This window comes from Miniopterus natalensis, chromosome 3 (assembly GCF_054644295.1).
Source record: "Miniopterus natalensis isolate mMinNat1 chromosome 3, mMinNat1.hap1, whole genome shotgun sequence".
In the NCBI taxonomy this organism is placed as follows: domain Eukaryota; kingdom Metazoa; phylum Chordata; class Mammalia; order Chiroptera; family Miniopteridae; genus Miniopterus; species Miniopterus natalensis.
Genome location: NC_142083.1, coordinates 75,342,573 through 75,363,487, shown reverse-complemented (window position 1 = coordinate 75,363,487; position 20,915 = coordinate 75,342,573). Strand labels below are relative to the sequence as shown.

The 20,915-nt window shown below is 52.7% G+C and overlaps 1 protein-coding gene across 1 annotated transcript in view; it reads left to right on the top strand.

Annotated features, from left to right (window-relative positions):
- Window positions 1-20,915, top strand: part of SRRM3 (serine/arginine repetitive matrix 3) — a 52,446-nt gene that overhangs the window by 24,964 nt on the left and 6,567 nt on the right. Inside the window, exons 3-11 of the mRNA XM_087815098.1 lie at window positions 536-637; window positions 9,314-9,442; window positions 9,553-9,630; window positions 10,149-10,178; window positions 10,633-10,695; window positions 10,817-10,852; window positions 12,723-12,773; window positions 13,288-13,389; window positions 13,744-13,921. Coding sequence (XP_087671224.1) covers window positions 536-637; window positions 9,314-9,442; window positions 9,553-9,630; window positions 10,149-10,178; window positions 10,633-10,695; window positions 10,817-10,852; window positions 12,723-12,773; window positions 13,288-13,389; window positions 13,744-13,921 — 769 coding nt within the window. The remainder of the gene's footprint in view (window positions 1-535; window positions 638-9,313; window positions 9,443-9,552; window positions 9,631-10,148; window positions 10,179-10,632; window positions 10,696-10,816; window positions 10,853-12,722; window positions 12,774-13,287; window positions 13,390-13,743; window positions 13,922-20,915) is intronic.

Below are 20,915 nucleotides of genomic sequence, written 5' to 3'. Positions count from 1 at the left end.
CCCGGCTCAGAGGGAAACAATGGATCTAGCATTGGGATCCCCAACAAGCCACTTAGTAGCCTTGATCTTGCAGAGATGGGAATGCTCTAAGGACGTCCCAAGGCTACTGTGAGAATCAATGTCCTTGAGGCCAGGAAAGCAGAAAAAGCCATGGATTCTCACTTCTCCCTAAAATGTATCCAGAGAGGGACTGCAGCCTGGATGTGGGAGGGAAGCCTGCCCTGGGAATGAATGAGTGCCAGGAGGAAGGGCATCGCCTCACCTAGTCAGTCTCTCCACCTCTAGGAACAACTTCTTTTAGTTTATTTGTTTGTTTGGCTGGTGGTTTATTTAGTTGGTTAGCTGACTGTTTTGGTACAAAGTGGGCAGGCCTTGAGCTTCCCCAGCACTGAGAACCTTGCTTGGACAGATCATCCCAAGTTGGAAAATGTTCTTGTGACTGAAGCCTGGGGGAAGGGGAAGGAGAGGGGGAGGCACAGGCTGGAAAGGAACCAAAGCCAAGAGAGCAGCTCTCGCCCTCCCTGCACCCCTGCAGGTACTCTGAAGAGGAAACCCGACAGAAGGTCAGGACTTTCCGGCAGATGCTGATGGAGAAGGAGGGAATGCTCACCAGGGAGGACCGGCCTGGAGGCCACATGTGAGTGCCACCTGTGTGGAGGCAGGAGAAGGGAGGGTGCAGGATCAGGCCGCAGCTGGGTGCCAAATGCTCCTTCTGGGGGTTGGGAGTGTGCAAGGATGAGGAGGAAAGAGAGAGACATGGACTCTGTCCACTGAAAGCTCCAACCTGGCCCAGGCACATGGCAGGGGCTGAGAGGCACCAGGGCATCACCGGGGTTCTATCTATGGCCCAGCAGTGGGGGAGGCAGCCCAAATCTCGGTTCAGGGAATCACAGGCTGCAAATCAGTAAACCTGAGAAATGTTCTGACCCCAGCTTTGTCACAGGCTGACAATGTGACCCCAAGCTAGTCCCTCTGCCCCAACTCTTACCTCCAGTACAGTGGCCTCCATAGTAAACATGTACAGTGGTACCTTGGTTTTCAAATGTGATCCGCTCCAGAAGACCGGTCAAGTTCTGAAATGTTCGAAAACTGAGGGGTCCACAGCCCACAGCTAGGCCTCAGGATCCTGCCCTCAGCGGAAGCAGTGTGGCATGGTCGACTTCCGAGGCATGTTCGAAAACTGAAGCATTTCCTTCTGCATTTACAGTGTTCGTAAACTGAAATGTTTATCAACAGAGATGTTCAAAAACTGAGGTACCGCTGTATTCTGGAAAATAAGAACCAACACACCAAATGTCATTGCTAGCTGGCCAAAGTCTTGTCAAGGAAAGAGAACACAAGCTGCTGTGTGTGTGTGTGTGTGTGTGTGTGTGTGTGTGTGTGTGTGTGAGACATCTCTGCACTTGTCACAAGCAGGAGGGGCACTGGTGTGCTTTGGACTCCCAGGAGGGCTTTGGATAAACAGGGAAGTTATAGGGAGGTCAATTTTGTCTCAGATTAGAAAACTGGGAACCACTCAAAACTGAACAAAATGGAGCAGACTGCCATAGGAGGGCAGAGCAGCCTGTCCCTGAGAGTGTCCAGGCATAGCTGGATGGCCAGATGCCTGGCAGGCAGCGTGCACTGAGGGAGTGTCATTGAATCCACTCTGATGGACCTTCCCCTGGCGAAGCCTCAGTGTTCCTGCCCTGTTCTGGCATTCCCTGCTTCTCTGTCTGGAAGTGAAGCTGAGGCCGGATGAGAGGCTGGGGTAAATGCTGCTGGGCATTTCCTCCAGAGTAGGACTAGCACAGAGAGTGGGCATCTTGCTGAGGCCCTAAATCTGTCACCTTTACTCACACACACACACACAAAAAAAAAAAAACACACAAAAAAAAAACAGAGCACCTTCTGAGGATTTTTCTGTTACAGTTGTCTGAGAGCAAACAGCATTGTGAGAATAATGAACCTCAATGGGCAGTGACTGGGGAAGCCCTTTCTGCAGACCGTCTGGATTGCTGAGGCTCCAGAGGTGGGGGATTCTGCACCTTACCTCACTTAAACCTCCCCTCTCTGGCTTGGAGTGAAAGCTGACTTGGAGCAGCCTCAGGCTTGTGAGGGCCTCAGGGGTGACCTGGAGGAACCAGGCTCAGCTGACCTCTCCCTCTTCCCCTCTGGTGGGAAAAGGTGATACCACCAACAACTCCTCTCCAGCCCCAAGGAACTCCCAGTATCCCTCAACAGCTCCTGTGTCTTCCCCCTCAGTGATGCCAGCTAGCTCCTTGCAAAGCAAGGCCAGCCCTTCTCTTTGTTTCTCAAACCTCCTGACAAACCAAATCCTCCAGCTCCTGCCCACACCATCTCTAAACCCAAGAGGTTCTGGCTTTGTGACCAGTGCCCCCTCAAATTGCCCAGGACTCCTCTGGAAATCACCTGCCCTTTCCTCTTCCATCCTGTGTGAGGGTGAGAGGCCTCCTCTGGACTCTACCTGCCACCTTCTCTGGGCCCTTCCAGCTCAGGCCTGCCTCCTTCCCTCCCCCGGGCTCCTTCCTCTTCATGTGGTTATTGCTCTTTCTCAATTCTGCTTTTTCCTCTGGATACCAGCCCACATTTGTCTTTCCTTTCACAACCAAATTTCTGTAGAGTGTGTGGCGTGCATTGTCTCCACTTCTTTAAGCCACAGAGATCTGGCTTCTGCCCCATGACTGCCTTGAATTGTTCAGGCTGTAACCACCTGAATCCTATTTACCATGCTGTGGGCCTGATATCACCAGCAATTGCCACCATTGTGCTTCTCCTTCTGAAAACCGACTTTCCCCCCTGGCTTCCAAGATGCAGTTCTCTGTGATTCCTCCTGCCCCTCTGATGGCTTCTTCTGTCTCCCTCATTCCTGCCCACTTCCCAGATGTTGGTGCCATTCCCTGCAAGGCTCTGTGATGTCCTCAGCTCTCTTCCAATTTCTGCCTTCCCTCCTCTCCTTGGGGATCTCATCCTTTCCACGGCTGAATCTCTCCTGCTAGCGGATGATTCCCAGGTCTTTCCCAGTAGTCTTGATCTTATCTTCCTTGAGTGAATGAATGAATGAATGAATGATGCATTTAAGAACTGGGACACACTGGGAAATATGCCATGGGGATGTTGTAGTGCCTCCATAATAAAAAGAAATGTCCTTGAGCATCTGCATGCCTAACCCTGTGCTAGTACAATGAGGGGGGAGGAGATGAGGGGAAGACATGCCTCTTGCTCTCTGGGTGGAAACACAAACCTGAAACCTAAAACCAGTAATTACTGGCAACTACTGACAATGTGGCCACTTGAACCTTTCAGCCCTGTTCTTGTCCAGCGGAGGAACTGAGGGGGACAGGTCAGGGTTGCCAGTCAGGAAAGGTTCCTTGGAAGAGGCAGTGTCTGGGAGACTTGATGGTCAGGGAGGACTCCTACTCTGGAGGCAGGGGAGACCATAGACTTGGCAGGATCCTGGGAGCCCACTAGAACGTTAGCTCCATGAAGATAAAATCTTTATCAGTTTTGTTTACTGCTATATCCCTGATGCCTAGAACAAAGCAGCTTGTCAGTTTTCCCCAAAGCCTCAGGTTCCTCCTTTACATAGAGCAGGGGTTTGACCAGGAGGCTTCTTTTAGCTTGGGCAACCAAAATGGTGTGAAAATAGCACTCCAAATGGTGACTGCAGCAAGCTCAGGAGGCAGAAGCGCCCTGGATTACTGAGAGGCTGGGAGGAGCTGTTTGTGGTGCTGAACTCAAGGCCGGAGGCAGGTGACAGATTAGTCAGGTACCTGCCTTCCTGTGGACCTTCAATTCTTAGCTCTAAGTGCGGGGTAGTGGAGGGAGGGTGTGGGTTCTGGTGTCAGACACTCCACCTGTCCAATCCCTTAAGTTCAATGTTAGCCCCCTGGGCTATGGATTCCAGCTCCACCTCACCCCAGCTGTGTGACTGGAGCAGGTCTTTAACTTCTCTGGGCCTCCACCTCTCTACTTATAAAATGGAGATATTAGTACCTACCTCATAGGACTATTGAGGAAATTAAATGAGACAATGAATGTAAGTGTGAGGAATAGTCACTAGCATACAGCAGACATGTATCACTAATAGATGATCACCACCACTGTCTTAGTCAGCTCAGGCTACTATGACAAAAATACCGTAGACTGGGTGGCTTATCAACAGCAAAATTTATTTCTCACAGGTTTGCAGGCTGGGAGTCTGAGAGCATGGTCAGGTTCAGGTGAGGAATGTCTTCTGGGTTGTAGACTGCTACCTTCTTATATCCTCACATGACAAAAAGAAAGCTAGCTCTTCTGTCTCTTCTTATAAGGGCACTAGTCCCACTTATGAGAGCTCCACCCTCTTGACCTAATTACCACTGAAAGGCCCTGCCTCCTAATACCATCACATTGGAGTTAGAGTTTCAATATATGAATTTGGGGGTTGGGGGGCCACAAACATTCAGTCCATAACAGTCACAATCCCCATGATAACAGGAGGCCTGGCAATGGTTAGTACTAGATTGACCTTAACTTGGTCAATCCACCCTCTCTGCCCCTTGTCTCCACCCTCTCTGCCAACTGCGGGATTCTCACGGGGATCCATGAAGCCCTCTGACCACCCATCAGTCCCTGTGCTAATGCCTTTAGCTTCCTGACCCTGATACCCCACACCCACTCATAGACTGATAATTTGAGATGTGGGGAAATTCAATGCCTTCTCAGAGTGAGATGACAAAGAAGAGCCAACTAAAGGATCTTCACCGTGTGTGTGTGTGTGTGTGTGTGTGTGTGTGTGTGTGTGTGATTTTTTTACCCTCTGGCACTGTAAGAGCCCATGACACCTCCCATTCAGGAAAGGGTCTCAACAGGGACAGAGTCACTCCCAGAGCCTTTTAATCCTCAGGGATCATCCTTCCTCCTTAAGCTGACTAACTGGTTTAAGTGACAGCCTCTTGTGACAGTCCCACCTCCAGTCTACCCTCCATACTAGATACCAGAATGTCACACTGCTGCAGTATCTGGATATGATCCCATAGATGGTGGGAGCCAGTGGGTGGTTTTGAGGGGTGTGATGTGGTCAGGCAGGTATTTGGGGGCTTTAACCTTTGGAAGATGATCAGTTGGGTGAACAGTGGGGCAGCTGGGGAAGAGGTTATGGAGACGAGGCATGAGGTCCCAGAGATAAGGAGAGAGGACACGCTTTTGTCCTTGGAAATGATTAGGAAATGTGAGGAGTCCTATTTTCCCCCCCAGAAACTGTCTGTGGGTTCCCCATCACCCATGCAATCAAGTCCTGACTCCTTGGCCTGGCATTCAAGGCCTCCACACACTAGACCCAACCTGGTTTCCCACTCTCAGCATCACGCAGCAGCCAGCCTGACCTGCTGGCAATTCCCAGCCATGCTCTGCATAGTCTCTCCCCCACATCTTTTCTCATACTGGGCCCTCAGCCTGAAACACCCTTGCCCCTTCTACGCAGGCTCAAAACACCCCATCATCCAAGGCTGCCTCTAAAAACCACTTTGTCCACATTCCCAGGATAAAAGTAAAACCTTCTCTTCTTTGGAATGTATATGTTTTCTTTACTTCTTGTGGCCGCTGTCAGTTTTTTTCTTTTTTCACTCTAATAGATGACAACTTTTAAGTATAATTGTTTTCATAGTTATGTAATATAACAAAATGTTTGGGAGAGAGGATTTATAGAAAACAAAATTCACAAGCTACTTTCTAACACAGTGAGCAAATTCATCTCTTTTTTCTGTGCATCTAATTTTATACATAGTGTGACCTCTCTGTGCCTCATTGTTTTTTCTGTAAGGTGGGAATATTAATGGTGATACCCACATCAGAGGCTTGTTGGGCGCATTAAATGATTAAATGAGATAAATACATGTAAAGTGCTTAGAATAGTACCTGGAACCTGTATTAGTAATTATAATATGCACAGTGCATATTATAATTAGTAATTATAATATATGCTGCATTTTGAGGAAATAGAGGAGAGGCCCCAGGCCTGACTCATTCCTGTTCCTGCCACCACTGTCCCTCACCCCACCCCTTCAGGTCCTTGGCAGGCCTGGCACACTGGCTGAGTGAATGAGCAGAGAGGGCAGAGCCTTTGCCTGGGGTCTGCCACTCCTCTGTCTGGACTCATTCATCTGTCAAATGGCCATTATGCTTCTGGCTAATGGGAAACAGAACCAGTTAATTAGCAAAACTGCTGGTGGGAAGAAGGGCATGTGACAGGCAGCCTTTTCCTAGGTCAGAACCTTGCCCATGGCAGCCAGTCCAGCATGTGTCCTATGAGGTGCTGTGTTCAACCTCGATATGTGCTTGGTCCCTCTGCAGTGGACTCTTTGGACCTGCTTTGGTCAGCTCTGTGGGGCTTGGTTTGTTCTGTCATAAGGAGAAACGCCTCCCCTGAGAAGTAAACTAGACCACAAACATGAACTTAAGAGCAGGAAATATTAAATCTAAAGCTCAGTACACACCCCCTACTATAAAGCAGGAAGGGGACAGCTGAGCTAACATCTACAGCAGGGAAGCCCAGCCAGCTAAGTCAAGAGCTGTCCTGTTTGCACATGACTTCTCAAAGCCAATTGCATAGGTGAACTTATATTCTTTACTCGAAGGTCCCAAAACCATAGGGGATGTTCCTTTCTCTCTCTGGGCCTCGGTGTTTTCATCTGTAAAATGGGGGAAGGTGCAATTTCTCTAAGTGGCTCTGCATGGGATTTGTGAACTGCAAAGAACTATTTAAACATTAGAAAATATTATTATTAGTGATATTGTCACCCAGGAAAAGCAGGATAGGAGAACCCTGGGAGATCTTACAAAGCAGATATAGTAGTACCAGCCCCACAAAACTAGCAAAAGAGGTTGCAGCAGCCTACTTCCATTGATATCCCCACGACAAGTCTTACCAGAAGGTTCTGAGACCTTGGGCCTCTCCCTGAGCCTGCTACTCCTACCCTAAGCCTGCTCTCAAGTAAGCCTCTCAGAAAGGACTGAGGAATGAGAGTCCAAATGATAAGGCCCTAGGGAGGAAGGTGGGGTGGAGGGGAGGGAGTTCTGTCCCTGCTACAGAGGAAGAAAGGAGAGATGACCCTGGGGGTGTGGCCAGCATACTAAGGAGAGTGCACAGCGAGGAGAAGGGGAGCTCAGTGAGGGCCTAGACTCAGTGGCTAACTCAGCTGGATGTTAGGAGGCAAGAAAGGATCCCTGCTGAAGACAGTGCCCAAACTGAGCTATTTTATTTTTGTGAATAACCGTCCTCATTTTTGTGTCCATATAAATGGAAACCCCTCCTCCCAGTGGCTCACCAACACAATGCTGGAGTGCCCTTAAATTTTGCTAAAGACTGTATTTTATGTGTCAGGCATTTGTGTGGCTGAGGGCTGTGTGGGGTGACAGGCCCTGGGAGGGTGGGGTGCTGACTAGGCCAAGGAGTTGGAGATTTCAGGGACAGACACAGGAGGTGGGAGGCCACTGGCTTCAGGAAGAGGAGCGTGGGGAAAAGCACAGAGGTTTGAGTGAAGGGATGTGGGGGTGTTTGATTCTGTGGAGGTGGGAGAATGACATGAGCCTCTCCTTCCTTCATCACCCCAGATAAACCTCCTGTACTACCTGGATGACTTCAAGGCTGCCAGGGTCAGGTTGGTGTTAGGGAACTGAATGACATTCCTGAGATTCGAGATTAGCAGATTAGTGGGTGTTCTGCTGGAGATTTGTCCCTGAAAATTCTTTTCCCTCGGTGCCTGTGGCCTGCCTTCCTTGTGCTGTATCTCTTTCATGTGCCACAATGGCTTTTCTCCCTGGAAGAGGGTGTGTTGGTATGTGAGTGTCAGATAGAGGCTCCTCTTCTCACAGTGGTGACCATGTGTGGGACAACAGGAGCTTCAAAGACAGAATCTCACTTAATCCCTCCTCAAAGCTGAGGTATCCTTTTCCTCGTTGGATAGATAAGGACCTCGAGGCTCAGTGAGCTTGGTCATGCCTGGATTCAGACCTTTCCGTGTGAATCCAAAGCCCACGTCATGTTTTTAACACTCTGCCACCCAAGTCCTGGCCTCCTCCTCTCCGGTCAGGGAAAGAATGAGCGAGGTAAAATGGCACCCAGGAGTGAGGGTAATTCTGCCAAAACCAGGGCTGAGCCTCCATGCGGAAGGGGCACTGTCTGAGCCAGTATGGAATGAAAAATGAAATGGGGGGGGCACCACTCTGGAGCCATTATGCTGGAGCTGGACCTTTGGAGGGTGGTTTCTGGGCTTGTTCAGTAAAAAACAAAGTTGCACAGCACCCGTTACCTAGCAAATTCTCCCAAAGCCCTATAACACAGTTATCACCCTCATCTTGGAGAAGAGGCTCAGAGAGGGGGCATGACAGGCACCAAGTCACACAGTGACTCAGGGACAGTGTGTGATGAGGGCACATCTGCAGCTTCAAAATTCATGCATTTGCCTTAAGCCCAGCTGCCTTTCCGAAAAAAGCATTCTTTGAAGTGCCCGCAGGGTGCAAACATCTGGCAGAAGGCTGGGGACTCCTGAGCCAGGAGCAGGGACCGGGGTCCCTGCCGAGTGCAAGGGAGAGTTCTGCAAGATGGATGGGGAGCATCTGAGGCAGAGTGCTGGGGTCTGCGCCTGCTGCCGCCAGGCAGTGATTGATGACAGCCTGCAGCAGAAGAGCAAGGAGGCCTCGGGAGGCTGGAGGCTAAGGGGAGGAGGGCGCGGAGAAGCTATGAATATTTCAGAGAGGCAGCCAGGGCTGGAGGAAGGAGAGGTGTGAGGGAGGGAGGCAGCCGGGTGGGCAGGGGGAGGCAGCTCAGGGACCAGGACAGCAGTTATTAAGGAAGTCGAATCAGTGAGGGGGGCTCAGTGAGGGAAAAGGAGGACTGGGGAGGAGGAATGGGCTCGGAGAGGGGAAAGGGGCTGGGTGAGGGGTGCAATGAATGGGACTAAGGGACAAAGAATCGGTGTAGGGAGGGGACTCAATAAGGGGAGGGGCCTCACTCAGGAGAAGGGGGCTCACTGATGAGAGAGGGAGAACTTGTGGGGGGAATTTAGAAGGAGGAGGGCTCAGTGCTCTTTTTCCTCTTTTGCAAAATATGGCACCGTTAAGGCTGGGAGTCCTGTAAGGAAGGCTCCCCATAGGATTTCCCAAATCCCCGCCGGACCGTCTAGGGGTCGAGGCTGCAGACCCCGGAGCCGGCCACATCCCGCCTACCTTGGACCTTTCGGGGCGGACCAGGCCTGGGGCGCTGCACTGAGAAAGGGGCAGCGGGAAGGCCCGGCCCGCGGGGGCGGGTGCTGAGCGTCCCTGTCGCCGGCAGCGTGGCGGAGACACCGCGGCTGCCTGAGGGCGCCGAGCCAGGCCCGGAGTACCTGCCCTTCGACGAAGAGGACGGCCCGGTGGACTGCGACTGCCCGGCCGCCTGCTACCGCGGGCACCGGGGGTACAGGTCAGCCCACGGCGCGGCCGGAGGAGGGGGGCGGACAGGGCCCGGGGGGCAGGGCCGGGGGGGGGGGGCGGCCCCACCCCCTCACCTTCCCCCCGCCCCTTCTCGCTCAGGACTAAGCACTGGTCCAGCAGCTCGGCGTCGCCCCCTCCCAAGAAGAAGAAAAAGAAAGGCAGCCACAGGAGGAGCCGGTGAGAGCGCCACCCAGCGGCGGGGGCGGGAGGGGCACAGTGGGTCCCCCCTCCCTCCCGCGGTGTTTGCAGGGACCCACCGCTGCACTTGTGTGAGCCTGCCTTCGCTGAGTCCCTCTGCCCTTTTTGAATCCCTCCCCCTCACTGTGTTGCCCCCAACAAGGTGCCCTCCTGCTTACTGACCCCTCCCCTTACTCAACCCCCTCTTTTTCACCAAGCCCCTCCCCCCACTGAGCCCCTCCCCTTCACCAAGTCCCCTCCCATCACTGAGTCCCCCACTTTGGCACTCACCCGCCGGAGACCCCAGAGCTGCTCCGTCCACCTGGTGGGCACCCCTCTGCCCTTCGTCAGCAGCCTTGCCCTCACCCCCACAAGTATGAGTGGCCTGGGGAGGAGGGGTTTGGCAGGGTCTCATCTGTGGTTCCCCCTCCCCTGTCCTGAGTGAGACCCTGGCAAATGTCTGGGGGCCCAACTAACTCGGTCCAACTGTCTGTCCTTCTTTCTCCCCTGGCCCTCAGCAAAAAGAGGAGACTAGACTCCGAGTGCAGGTCAGTGATGAAGGTGGGCAAGGACCAGGAAGGGTTGTGTGTGGGGGCGGTGTCTGTGGGAGGGTGAGATTCCAGGGCCATCCTCCAGAGGCAGGAGGCCTGGCACCTCAGGGCCTGGACCTTGGACACCACCAGCTTATCCCCACGGAGGCCAGAAATCCCACCATTACAGCCTCCAACCTTTGGGTTTGAAACAGCCCTCTCTTGCAATGCCAGGAGGCTAGAAGAGTGACCAGGGACAACACAGGCAGCGCCACACAGGCAGCCTTAGGGACCCTGCTGACCCTCTGGGCCTCGGTTCACTCTGTACAACCGGCAGTTGGCTTCATGGCCTGGAATGCCCTTTTCCAGCTTTGATGCCCCAGGCACCAGTCTTCCCTAGCCATTTCCAGCTGCCCCTCCACCTCCCAGGCCCCAGTTCACTAGAGCCCACCTCCCACACCTTTGTCCACAGCTGTGGGAGCTCCTCACCCCTGCGCAAGAAGAAGAAGAGCGTGAAGAAGCACCGCAAAGACAGGTACCCTTCCTCTCCTGGGGCCTCCTCGCACTTCCATGGGGCCCAGGACCAAGGCTGTGTTCCTTGGGTATCCCTGGGTCATCCCAGGTGGGCTCAAGAGAACCCTTTTATGGCTCTACAGGTCTGATTCTGGGTCCAGGAGGAAGAGACGGCACAGGTGAGCGGTGCCCTGTGGAGGCTTACAGGAGGGTGTAAACAGAAGCTAGTGCCCGCCTGCAGAACCCAAGGCCCAAAGGAAGCCATGATGGGAGAGGGGCTGTGAGGGTCCTGCTCTGCCCCACCCTCCCACTCCAGGGACTCCTTCTTAGAGCCAGGCAGGGGACCAAGGGTGGGAGGAGGAAGATGAAGACCAGTAGTTTGCAATCCTTACCTGCTCTATAAGTCAGCCTTGACACAGGGATCCCAAGAATTTCCAGACAACACAGCAGGTCCAGTGTTCAAAGGGCGTGTCCATAGAGGTGTCAGTTAAGAAGGCAAAAGCATTAGAACCCTGAATTTGTAGGAAAAGGGCATGTCGGGTAGAAGGAAGCTGCAGTTGGTAAGAGACAGGATGTGTGGGTTGTGGCTAGAGGTAGAGTAGCTGAGGGCCAGGTGCCAGCCCTCAACAGGCCTGACTACTATGGAGATGGCCTCCACCTAGGCAGGGCTGAGAGCCAGCATGGGGCTCTGAGCAGGACAGTGACTTACTCAGGATGGATTGGGAGAGAGGACAGGAGGAAGTGAAAGGCAGGAGCCTAGGCAGAAGCAGGGATAGAGAAAGTAGAACACTCAGCACAGAGGGAAAGATTTGAGGCAGTCCCATTCCCATGATTGGCATGAGAGCCAGAGGCCCTCCCAGCAACCCTGAGTAGGGGCAGAGTCCCCAGCCCCATTCAGGCAGCGGGAATTTGCCCAGGGCCATTTGCCAGGTGGGGAAAGAGCCTAAATGAATGCCTAATCCTGGCCCTCTTATTTCCCCAATTTCCTGCTCCTTCCTCTCCCCCAGTTATTATAGGCCAGTGTGGGCCCCCACTGCCCTCCGTAGTCACCATCAGCTTACAGAGATCCTCTGGCCAGCACCCATTAGTACTGGGAAGGACCTAGAGATAAGTTAGGCTAGATAGTTCCAGATGGGGAGACTGAGGCCAAAAGCATGCAACAAGGGTTCTAGACCCAAACTTTTGCCCCTCTCCCCCACCCCCCAGGCCTGCCCCCCACTTACTCTGCTCCTGTGAGAAACACCTTCCAGTGTGTTTCTTAGCATCACTTTATATTTGGTCAGAAGAAAGCACCTGTTTAGGACTAGGACTGAGCCAGAATTTGTTGGCATAAGGGAGCTTGGGCTGAGAGACCTACTCGACCAGGCATGAGGTATGACCTTAGAGGGCTAATCAGAAGGCTCTCAATCTTTTTGTCAAAAGCAGCTCTTTTTTTGTCAGAGAGCTGCATGGGATGGGGGTCCAGAGTAGTAACCCCAAAGCAGGAAAATTATGCCCAAGGGCAGGAAGATCACAACCAAAGGAAAGCGTTTCTTTTCTAAAACCCGGATGAGCTGGCCCTGGGCTGGGCCACAGTCTAGAGGGCAGAGAAGCAGGAGGTTTGGGTTCTACCTGGGAAGGCCCCATCTGAGGAGACTTGGGGCACAGGGAACACAAATGAAGTGTGGAGGGGTCACCCCCCACCCAATAACTCATCAGAGGGGCCTGTCCCTAGACTGATGCCAGAAGATAAGGGCATGTCACCCTTCCTTTTGGATCTGTAGCCATACCACCCTTTGGCATTCCCAGAGGGAGCAGCAGTTAGGGCCCAGGCAGGAGGTGATCATGGGCCAGGACTTACTGGAGAAGGAAGGAACAGACTTGACTGAGTGGAAGAAACCAAAGCATTGGGATGGGATGGGCAATTTCATACCTGCCAGGGAGGCTCAGGTCATAGAGAGGAATAAATCTCAGGTCCACACCTGGGCACAGCCAGGCTCCAGGGCTGGAGGCCTCTCCCTCCCCTGCCTGGCTCAGGTTGTGCTGTCACCTAGCTTCTGCTTTCTGTAGATCTCGAAGCCCCAAGAGCAAAAGAAAAGAGAAGAACAAAGAGAGGAAGAGGTGAGCACTCTTCCCATTCTCCAGCTCCTAAGCCCCTCTTCCCACGCGGCAAACCTGGCCATCTGGAGTCTCAGAATCAGGCTCTTAGAAATAGCTCACTTTGTATACCCTGCCCAGATGGAAAAATTCAGATGCAGAGAATAAGCCAAGAGCCCTCGTTAGGCAGTGGCAGAGCTGGAATTAGAACCCAGGCCTCTTGCCTCCCAGTCCAGGGTCTTTTCAGGCTCAGTCTTTATAACTCCCCTGCACCTCTTCAGAGTCACAAGAACAACAGCTGAGGGATCAGTGACATCCTGGAGGCCTGGGACCATCTAGAGAAAAAGACACCTCCTAATTCCCACAAATGACCCACAGCGACTAGCTGGGCTTTGCACCTATGTGAACAGTTTTTGTGTTATTTTTGTAGGAGACTTGGGGAGGGGATACTGGTCAGCCGTGGCTTCCATCAGGCCTTCATGGGCATCCCCATGGGGAGGTCAAGTAGAACTTGAGTACAGGCTGATTTCTCTCCCAGGCCACACGAGTCCCCAGGCCGGAGGTCCCATCGCCACAGCAGTGGAAGTTCCCACAGCCCTTCACTCTCCTCCCAGGACAGTGATTCCAGATCACCCAGCAGGTAGGTCCTGGGCCACTGGAAGCACTCAAGATGTGGCTAAGCTCGGCTTTCTGTTGGGGCAAAGGAGCGCGCATATTAAACATACTCAAGGGCTGGGGGGCCGTGCTGATAGACAAAGCAGCAATTAATCAGCGGGTAGTTTACCAGGACAGTGCCAGTGCCAACCTGGAACTGGACTAGGCATCCCAGACCTTGAGTGGAAATCAAGGCTGTGTGGGGCCTGGGGCCTGGCTCTTTAAATAGAAAGGTTCCCAGCCTAGTGCGAGGGAGGGTAGGGGGCTGCCCTTCCCGCGGGGCTGAGGTTTCTTGTAGAGGGGTGTCTCACGCCAGCTCCCTCTGTGTCCCCTGCTGCAGGCAGAGCCCCAAGCACAGAGGCGAAGGTCGGAAGACGGGCAGCCAGCGGTCCAGCGGGAGCCAATCGCCTTCCCTGTCGGGCGGCAGCGGATGGGGGTCGCCCCAACAGAACGGAGGCAGCAGGCAGCGGAGCGGAGCGCACCGGGGCCGCCCGGGCTCGGCGCACAGCCCGCCCGATGTACGTACGCCTGGCTTTGCAGAGGGTTCCCGCGCCACGCGGGGCTGCGCCGTGCTGGGGCGGGGCGAGTCGCTGCGGGGCCGGGGGCTGTGAGTGTGTAACGGGGCGGGGGCGCTGCACGCCTCCCTCAGGCCCGCCGCTTCCCCCTCCCATGCGCCCTCCTTTGAACGGAGCGGCCAGGAGTGCTTGGTTTTATGCCCATCTGGCTCTAGTGTCCTGGGTGGGAGATGGGGGGAGCTGCAGGCTTGGGCTACCCTTGAGCTTGGCAAACTGAAAGCCAGAGAGGGTTGACCACCGGGACACTCAGCCATTTAGGTAAGAGGAACCAAGATCTCTTGCCTCCCTCCCCCAGCCATATTGAAGTGGGAGAGGGCATGGCCATTGGAACAGGATTCCAGAGACAAGACTCCCCTGGGCATCACTTGGGTTCCTGAGCCTCCCTCTCCTCAAGCCCTACACCCTCTCACAGTGCTCTCTGTCCTTCAACCCCCTCACTAACCCCCTTCCCCTCTCTCAGATTCCTCGCCTTATCTCAGTCCCCTTGACACAACAGAGCTGCATTTCTAAAGTCCCTGCTCCAGGAAGAGTCTGTCCTTTCCTAGGCACTGCCCTCACTTGGACAGATGTATCAAACCTGGGGGTTCCACTTGCCATCTTTCCTAAGGCACTTCCCAGTGTACCCATTGCTCCCTGGGAGACCACAACAACAACACCCCAAAAGCTGTCTCCATCCATCCTCCAGGAGGGGCACAGATTCCTGGAGACCCACAGGCAGGTGTGGCAATTGTAGGAGCCCACAGCTGGATGTCTGAACCAAGGTGGGGGATCTCATAGGACCTAGGAGAGGCATATAGCCCACTTCTGTCTGTTGATCTTAGAGTACAGTATGGAGGCCCCCTCAGGGAGAAGGGGATACAGCACTGGCAGGGACACTGGGTGGACACAGGGGACTTAGGGTCGGCAGTCTGCCAGTCTGCAGGTTCTTCCCTGCCAGACCCACAGGCGGCCCAGAACCTTCAGCAGGGAGGGGGGAGCTGCCCCTCCCCGGACCTCAGGTCTCAGCAGCAAACATGTACATGTTGGTCAGTTTCATTTTGATTTTTGGCTGTTTTCCTTTCACTCCCTTTCTTTTCTCAAATACCCTGAGTCCAGGGCCTCAGCAAGGAAAGCCAAGGGCACCTGACAAAAGGCTCTTGGTATCAAGGTTAATTTTTGTTTAAGGACATTACTTATATGGAAACTGCCCCACCTGGGCAGGGTGCCAGGCTCCTGAGCTCTAAGGGGCCTGGTCGGGCCATGTGGGGAGGATCTCACCGTTGTCCCTGGATCTGTCCTGGGTATGGGAGAGAGCTTGCAGAGGTAGTTGAGGGCAGCCAGGACAGGGACAGGTATGAGACATGATGCCCAACCTGGACACCCTCCCACCCCTATGGGCACAGAGCCCTAACAGGGCAGTGCCCCAAACACCTTCTCATGGAAGCTTTACATCCTCATGCCCCTCCCCTCCCCAGAAGTACAGAAAAGCATGTTCTTTCAAGTCAGGGTGGAAAGGAGGCCCCTTCCCACTTTTGGTCTCCTCCCCAGCCTTGGATGCCTGGGCAGTAGCCCCCACAAGAGCCCTTGGGCATGTGCAGACAAAATGGCCACAGCAACTAGGTAGACCCTCGGAGCAAGCAGTCAGAGAAGGTGGCCTAGCCTCCGACCTGGGGAGGAAGCCTCTGCAGCACCCCAATCTTGTCTCCCTCCCAAAATGGGACTCCATTTTGACATTGCCCTGAGAGTCTTCTAGGAGACAACACTTTGTTACTCTTTTCACAAAACATGGCCCCTGAGTCCTCTCCCTACCCTCTGGGCTCTGGGCCATCAGGGACTGCTGAACATCCCCTGCCTCTCACCTGAACCCAGACCCCTTCCTTGCCCTATAGAGCCTTTCCTAAAAGTGAAATGAGGCTAGTTCTCTCTCATCTCCAGGGAGGTGAGATGGGGGTCATAGACTTTGCCATTAACCAAAAATGGTTTTTGGGAAAAGCACTGGGGGTGGTATTCTTGGAGTCTACCTTTTAAAAAAAGAGAGAGAGAGACAAATGGAAAAAGAAAAGCTCACCATTTTTAACCCCATCTATGTTTTTTTTTTTGTTTTTTTTTTAGCCTCCCATTTGAAACTTGGTAATATTGTGATTCCATTTCTCATTTAGTGGCAAGGGAAGAGGGTGGGGAAGTTTATGTAACTTTTCCTGTTATTTTGTTTTTGTTTGTATTTTCTTTTCCTGTTCTTTTTTCCTTTTGTAATGTACAGAAATGCAAACTATCTCTCTGGGTTTTTTCTATCTTCTCTGTTGTTCTAGAATTTTGCTTTTGTGCGTTACTGTGGGAGCCTCTCCTCCTAATGCAGAGATGGTTTTTGAATCTCAGTGAACATTAATCATATACATATCTCTGTATAATTATTTTTTTCCTTTGTAATCAGAATTTAAAAGGGAAGATAACTCTTTAAAAAATGATCCCCATACCAACAGCTTCTGCCACATCTGCAAGCAGCTGCCATCCCTTCCCTCAACCCTGGGCACAAGGCACTGGTGGAACTGCCTCAGCTTTCAAATTAACAAAAGTGGTGCAGACCATGCTTCTGGGTCCTTGCCTATGAGGAACTTTGGAGAGAAGCTGGGAGACCCAGGGAAGGAAAGACTTGTCCCAGTCACCCAGAGCAGTGAGCTTCCCGTGTCTCCTCAGTTCTGTCTAGTATAAGAAGATGGCTGGGCATGACAGGGACACGCTGCTCAGCACCTTCCATGCTAGGCCTCAAATCCTTAGAAGGCCCTGGAAGAGGGAGCTGAAGACATCTTAGAGAGTTTAGCTCAGGTGAGGGCTTCAAAGCCAGACACTCCCAAGCAAGAGAAAGAAATCCATCCTGGTTCTTAGACTGAGGTCAGTGGGATGCTAGCTCCCAACATCTCTTTGTTGTCTTATCCCAGGCCAGGGCTGAACCCCCAAAGGGATTTCTGGGTTCTGTTGCTTACTGCTCTCTGCAGCTCACAGACATCAAATGACCAGTTTGAGTCACACAGCATTTTAGAGATAAAACTAAAAGGAGACCATCTAACCTCAAGACCCCCAGCCACAGCCAAGATGTGGAGACAGTAGTCAATGGGAAGCACATTCCAAGAGCCCTGAGCAGCAGGAGGAGGAGGATTTGGGAGGTGGATGCTGGGAGTCTCCACTCATACCTTCCCCCTGGGGACCCCTCCAGATGTTGATGGCAGGCTCCCAGCTCTCTCAACTTCCCAGCACTGAGACCTGCCCACATGAAGACCAGGGTATAGGTGAGCCTGGTGTTACACAAGTCCAACTCTATATGACTGCAGTTTTAGCAACTCAGGGACCCTAAACCTTCACAGTTCACACACATGTGGAGAAAGAAATAGTGAGGCACAGAGAGGGAAAGGAGCTGCTCAAGGTCATATAATGTGAGATAGATGAGTAAGATGCCCAGCATATTGGCCAGATAGATTGCAGGGTTTGCAGCCTTAGAAGTAGGGCTCCCTGCCTTGGTTCCACCTGTCCCTAGCATTGGAAGTATCAAGGGAAGTCTCAGCATTTGCTGAGTCAGAGATGGTTCAGAGCAAGGCCCCCAGGCAGCCTAGAGTGACCCCAAGAAGGGGTACCCAGGGCACTGCCTGACCTGCCTCATCCCAGGCCTCTCCTCCACACCCCCAGGGAAGAGCAGTGACCATGGCTAGAGTGGGGCAGTCAGAATAGGAAGGGACATCTTGACATTTCTTACAGGATGAAGCCAGAAAGCAGGAGGGATGAATTTTGCTAAATGGTGCTAAAGCCAGGGGGAAAGGGAGTAAGGTTGACTTGAGGCAGGATCAATCCTCTAAATTGAATCTGTGGCTGCCTTCCCTTTTAAATGCACAGTTCCCACTTCACCCCATCTGTCCACTCTGACTGGCCTTGTTTGAACAGCTTCTCTGTCTTCTTTCTGGCTGGGTCCACCTTTCTCTCTGTCTCTCTGTTCCCTTCTGCCTTTGCTTCTGTCTTTCTCTTTCTCTCCCTGTCTCTCTCTCTCTCCCCTTGTGTCTCTGTCTTTCTTTCCATTTCTCCTCTGCAATAGGCCTATCTCCCCAGGCTGCCAGCCCCTCCTTTGCCCACCCTGTGGTTCTGCTTCTATCAGTTGCTTCCTGCATGCCCTCTGGAGGTTTTCTGTTGTTTAAAGAGTTAAGAAAAACTTGGCTATTGGAATCGGTGGTGGGTGGGAAAAAGCACAGAAATGGCTGGGCAGGAGTCCCCTGCCATCCCAGGGACTAGACCGAAAGCCACACTTGGCTGCCCATATGCCAGCTCAGAGGGGGAGCGCAGCTTACAGTCACTGTCTTCCCCAGTCTGCGTTCCCAATGCGGAGACCTTCTTTTCTTTTTTATTATTGCATTCCCGTCCCTGACCGCTGAGAAGGTAGGTATCCCAGCTCAGCTGTGCGCTCGCTGCTCCCATCTCCAGATAAGCCCTGCCACTCTGCTTGGTTTGAATGTGGTTTTCTTTCTCTCTTTCTCTCAGTCTCGCTCCGGTTGGTTTTCTTCCCTCCCCTTTTCTTTATTTTAGTGACTACTCATTTGTAACTTGCATTTTCTCCAAATGAGCTACAAAGCTGTGTTTCCTGGTTTGTTGTTTGGTTTCCTTGACTTCTCCCCCTCCCCCAACAACATTTCTGGTTCATTCTTCCCTCCTTCCCTGCTCCTCCTTCTCCCCCCATCCCTCTTCAGGCCCTCTCTTTCTCATTTTGTTGTCTGAATGCATTTCTGTGTGGTTTAGCATTCCAAGTTTGTGTTCCTTTCCTGAACTCTATGCTGTGGTTGAGCAAATTTGATTTCTGTTGTCTGGAGTAACTGCTAAGCCTCTCACTCCTCACCCCTGCCAGCCCCTGGGGTGACTTGGGCAATAAGCCTTTGTTGGTGGAGGGGCCTGTGCTGGGCCTTTTGACCTCTAGATCCTGGAGGAAGTTCTTGCTGAGGTCAAGCCTGGGGAAAGAGCCCTGTCCCACTCTCTGGGGCCTGCTGGGCTCCTGCAGGTGCTGCCCTGGCTGCAGGCCGAGCTTTAGGGTGGGAGCTGCAGGACTTTGGGGCAACAGCTGACACCAGGGCTGAACCCCACAGCTCCATCTTTGGGGTGTGATGGTAGTCGAACTTTGGGTGGGGGTGAACTGGCCAGGAGAAGGCACTGGACTTAGAGGGCCTACTTAGAAAAGTCTCTGTGAAGCAGTTCGGGGGATGGAAGGAATTCTCAGCTAACCCTCCCCTCCCTGGACCACTACCCAATCTAGGCGGGCTCCCTCCTTCCCCCAGTATCCTTCTGTCTTCCAAATTTGAGTTCAGTGTGAATGATCCAGAAGGGATAGTCAGTAGAGACCACAGACCCCCAAGGTTAGGGCAGAACCAGGCTAGGTCCTGGGACTTGTGACTTCCAGCCCAGTGCTCATCCAGCCTCACTGAGGGCACATGTCACAGGTAGGTCCTCAGGGACCTCAGCTCCCCATCCCTTCCCTTTAAACTGTTTTCTGTCCCACTTAGGAGCAGCTACAGATGTTTGACATCCCAACCCTGTGAGGCCTTGCTGGGCCTCCATCCTCAGCTTTGAAAACAGAAGGCCTCATCTCCCCCCATGTTGACCCCAGGGGAAGGTCCTCAGGGCTCACCCACTCAGAACATTCTTCAACTCTGGGTGGCTCTAGGAGGGCAGACAAGGAAATTGTTCACGGAGGGAGAAAGCACTGCTGGTCTGATGGAGGAATGGATGTCCCGCCCTCAAGGAGTACCTGATGTGATCAGGCACCCAGAAACAGGATCCTCAAATGCTGAGTTGGAGGGGCTGGTTGTCCCAGATGCTCACTTATTCTTGTCTTTAAGAATACCAGGATCAGGCAAGCACACTATTCCTTGCTACTCTCATCCCCTTGTCTTTTCACCTCAAAAATTTCTTATAAGAAAAAGAAGTTGGATAGGAAGTCAGTGATCACCCAATATCATTGTACTTTTTTCTCTCCACATTAACTGAATCAAATGGTTGTTTAGGTATCACATAAATTTAACCTGAGGTAAAGTTTCATTAAAACAATTAAGAAACTTAAAAAAAAAAAAAAAAAAAAGATGTCAGGGAGCAGGTGGTACCAAGGAGCAGAGAGGCTCCTGGGAGCAGAGCTCAGAGGCAGGTGAGGTCTCGCTCACTCATCCATCCATTCAGACACACACACACTAAACAAGCATTTGCTGAGCACTTCTCTGTGCCAGGCCCTGTCTGAGTGTTCATGCCAGGGGAGAGGCAGGCAGACCTGGGTTTGCAGCCTCCACCTGCCAGGCTGGAGGGCAGACAAAAAGATCACTCAGAACAATGAGAGGGGAAAAGCTGAACCATGGATGGGGAGCTCTGCTCATCAGGGTAGCCCCACCCTAGCACGTCCTGGCTCAGTCCATACTATGGAAGGAACAAAGGTCTGTGGGATCATAGAGGAGCACACCTGACTTAGGGTGAGGCTCTGGAGAGGCTTCCTGAAGGTGGTGGCCTTGGGCTGACTACAGAAAAGATAAGCATTAACCAGGCTGTGAGTCAGAGAGAGGAGGGGGAAGAGGCGAGAATAGTTCCAGGAAAGAGGGACAGGACTCACACAGAACAGGCTTCCAGAGATGTTTGTGGTCCCTGGCCACCACAGTCCTGTCTGGCAATGAGATCCCATGGTGTCTGGGCTTGTATCTTCCTCAATTCCTGGAAAGAATGGAACCCAGCCAGGCTGAGGATGAGGCTCACCCTCTGGCAAGATCATGGTGACCCTTTCATGAGGGCTTCTGGAAGAATGGATGGATTAGGATGAGATTGGCCCTAGAAGTCTTCCCTGAGAGAAGGCACTATGTGCCACCCTACCTAGCAACATCTTACTCCCAACCTCCATCATCCTGGCACTTGGGGGACATGTCATGGGGTCCCACCCCTTCCTACACTGCTCTGA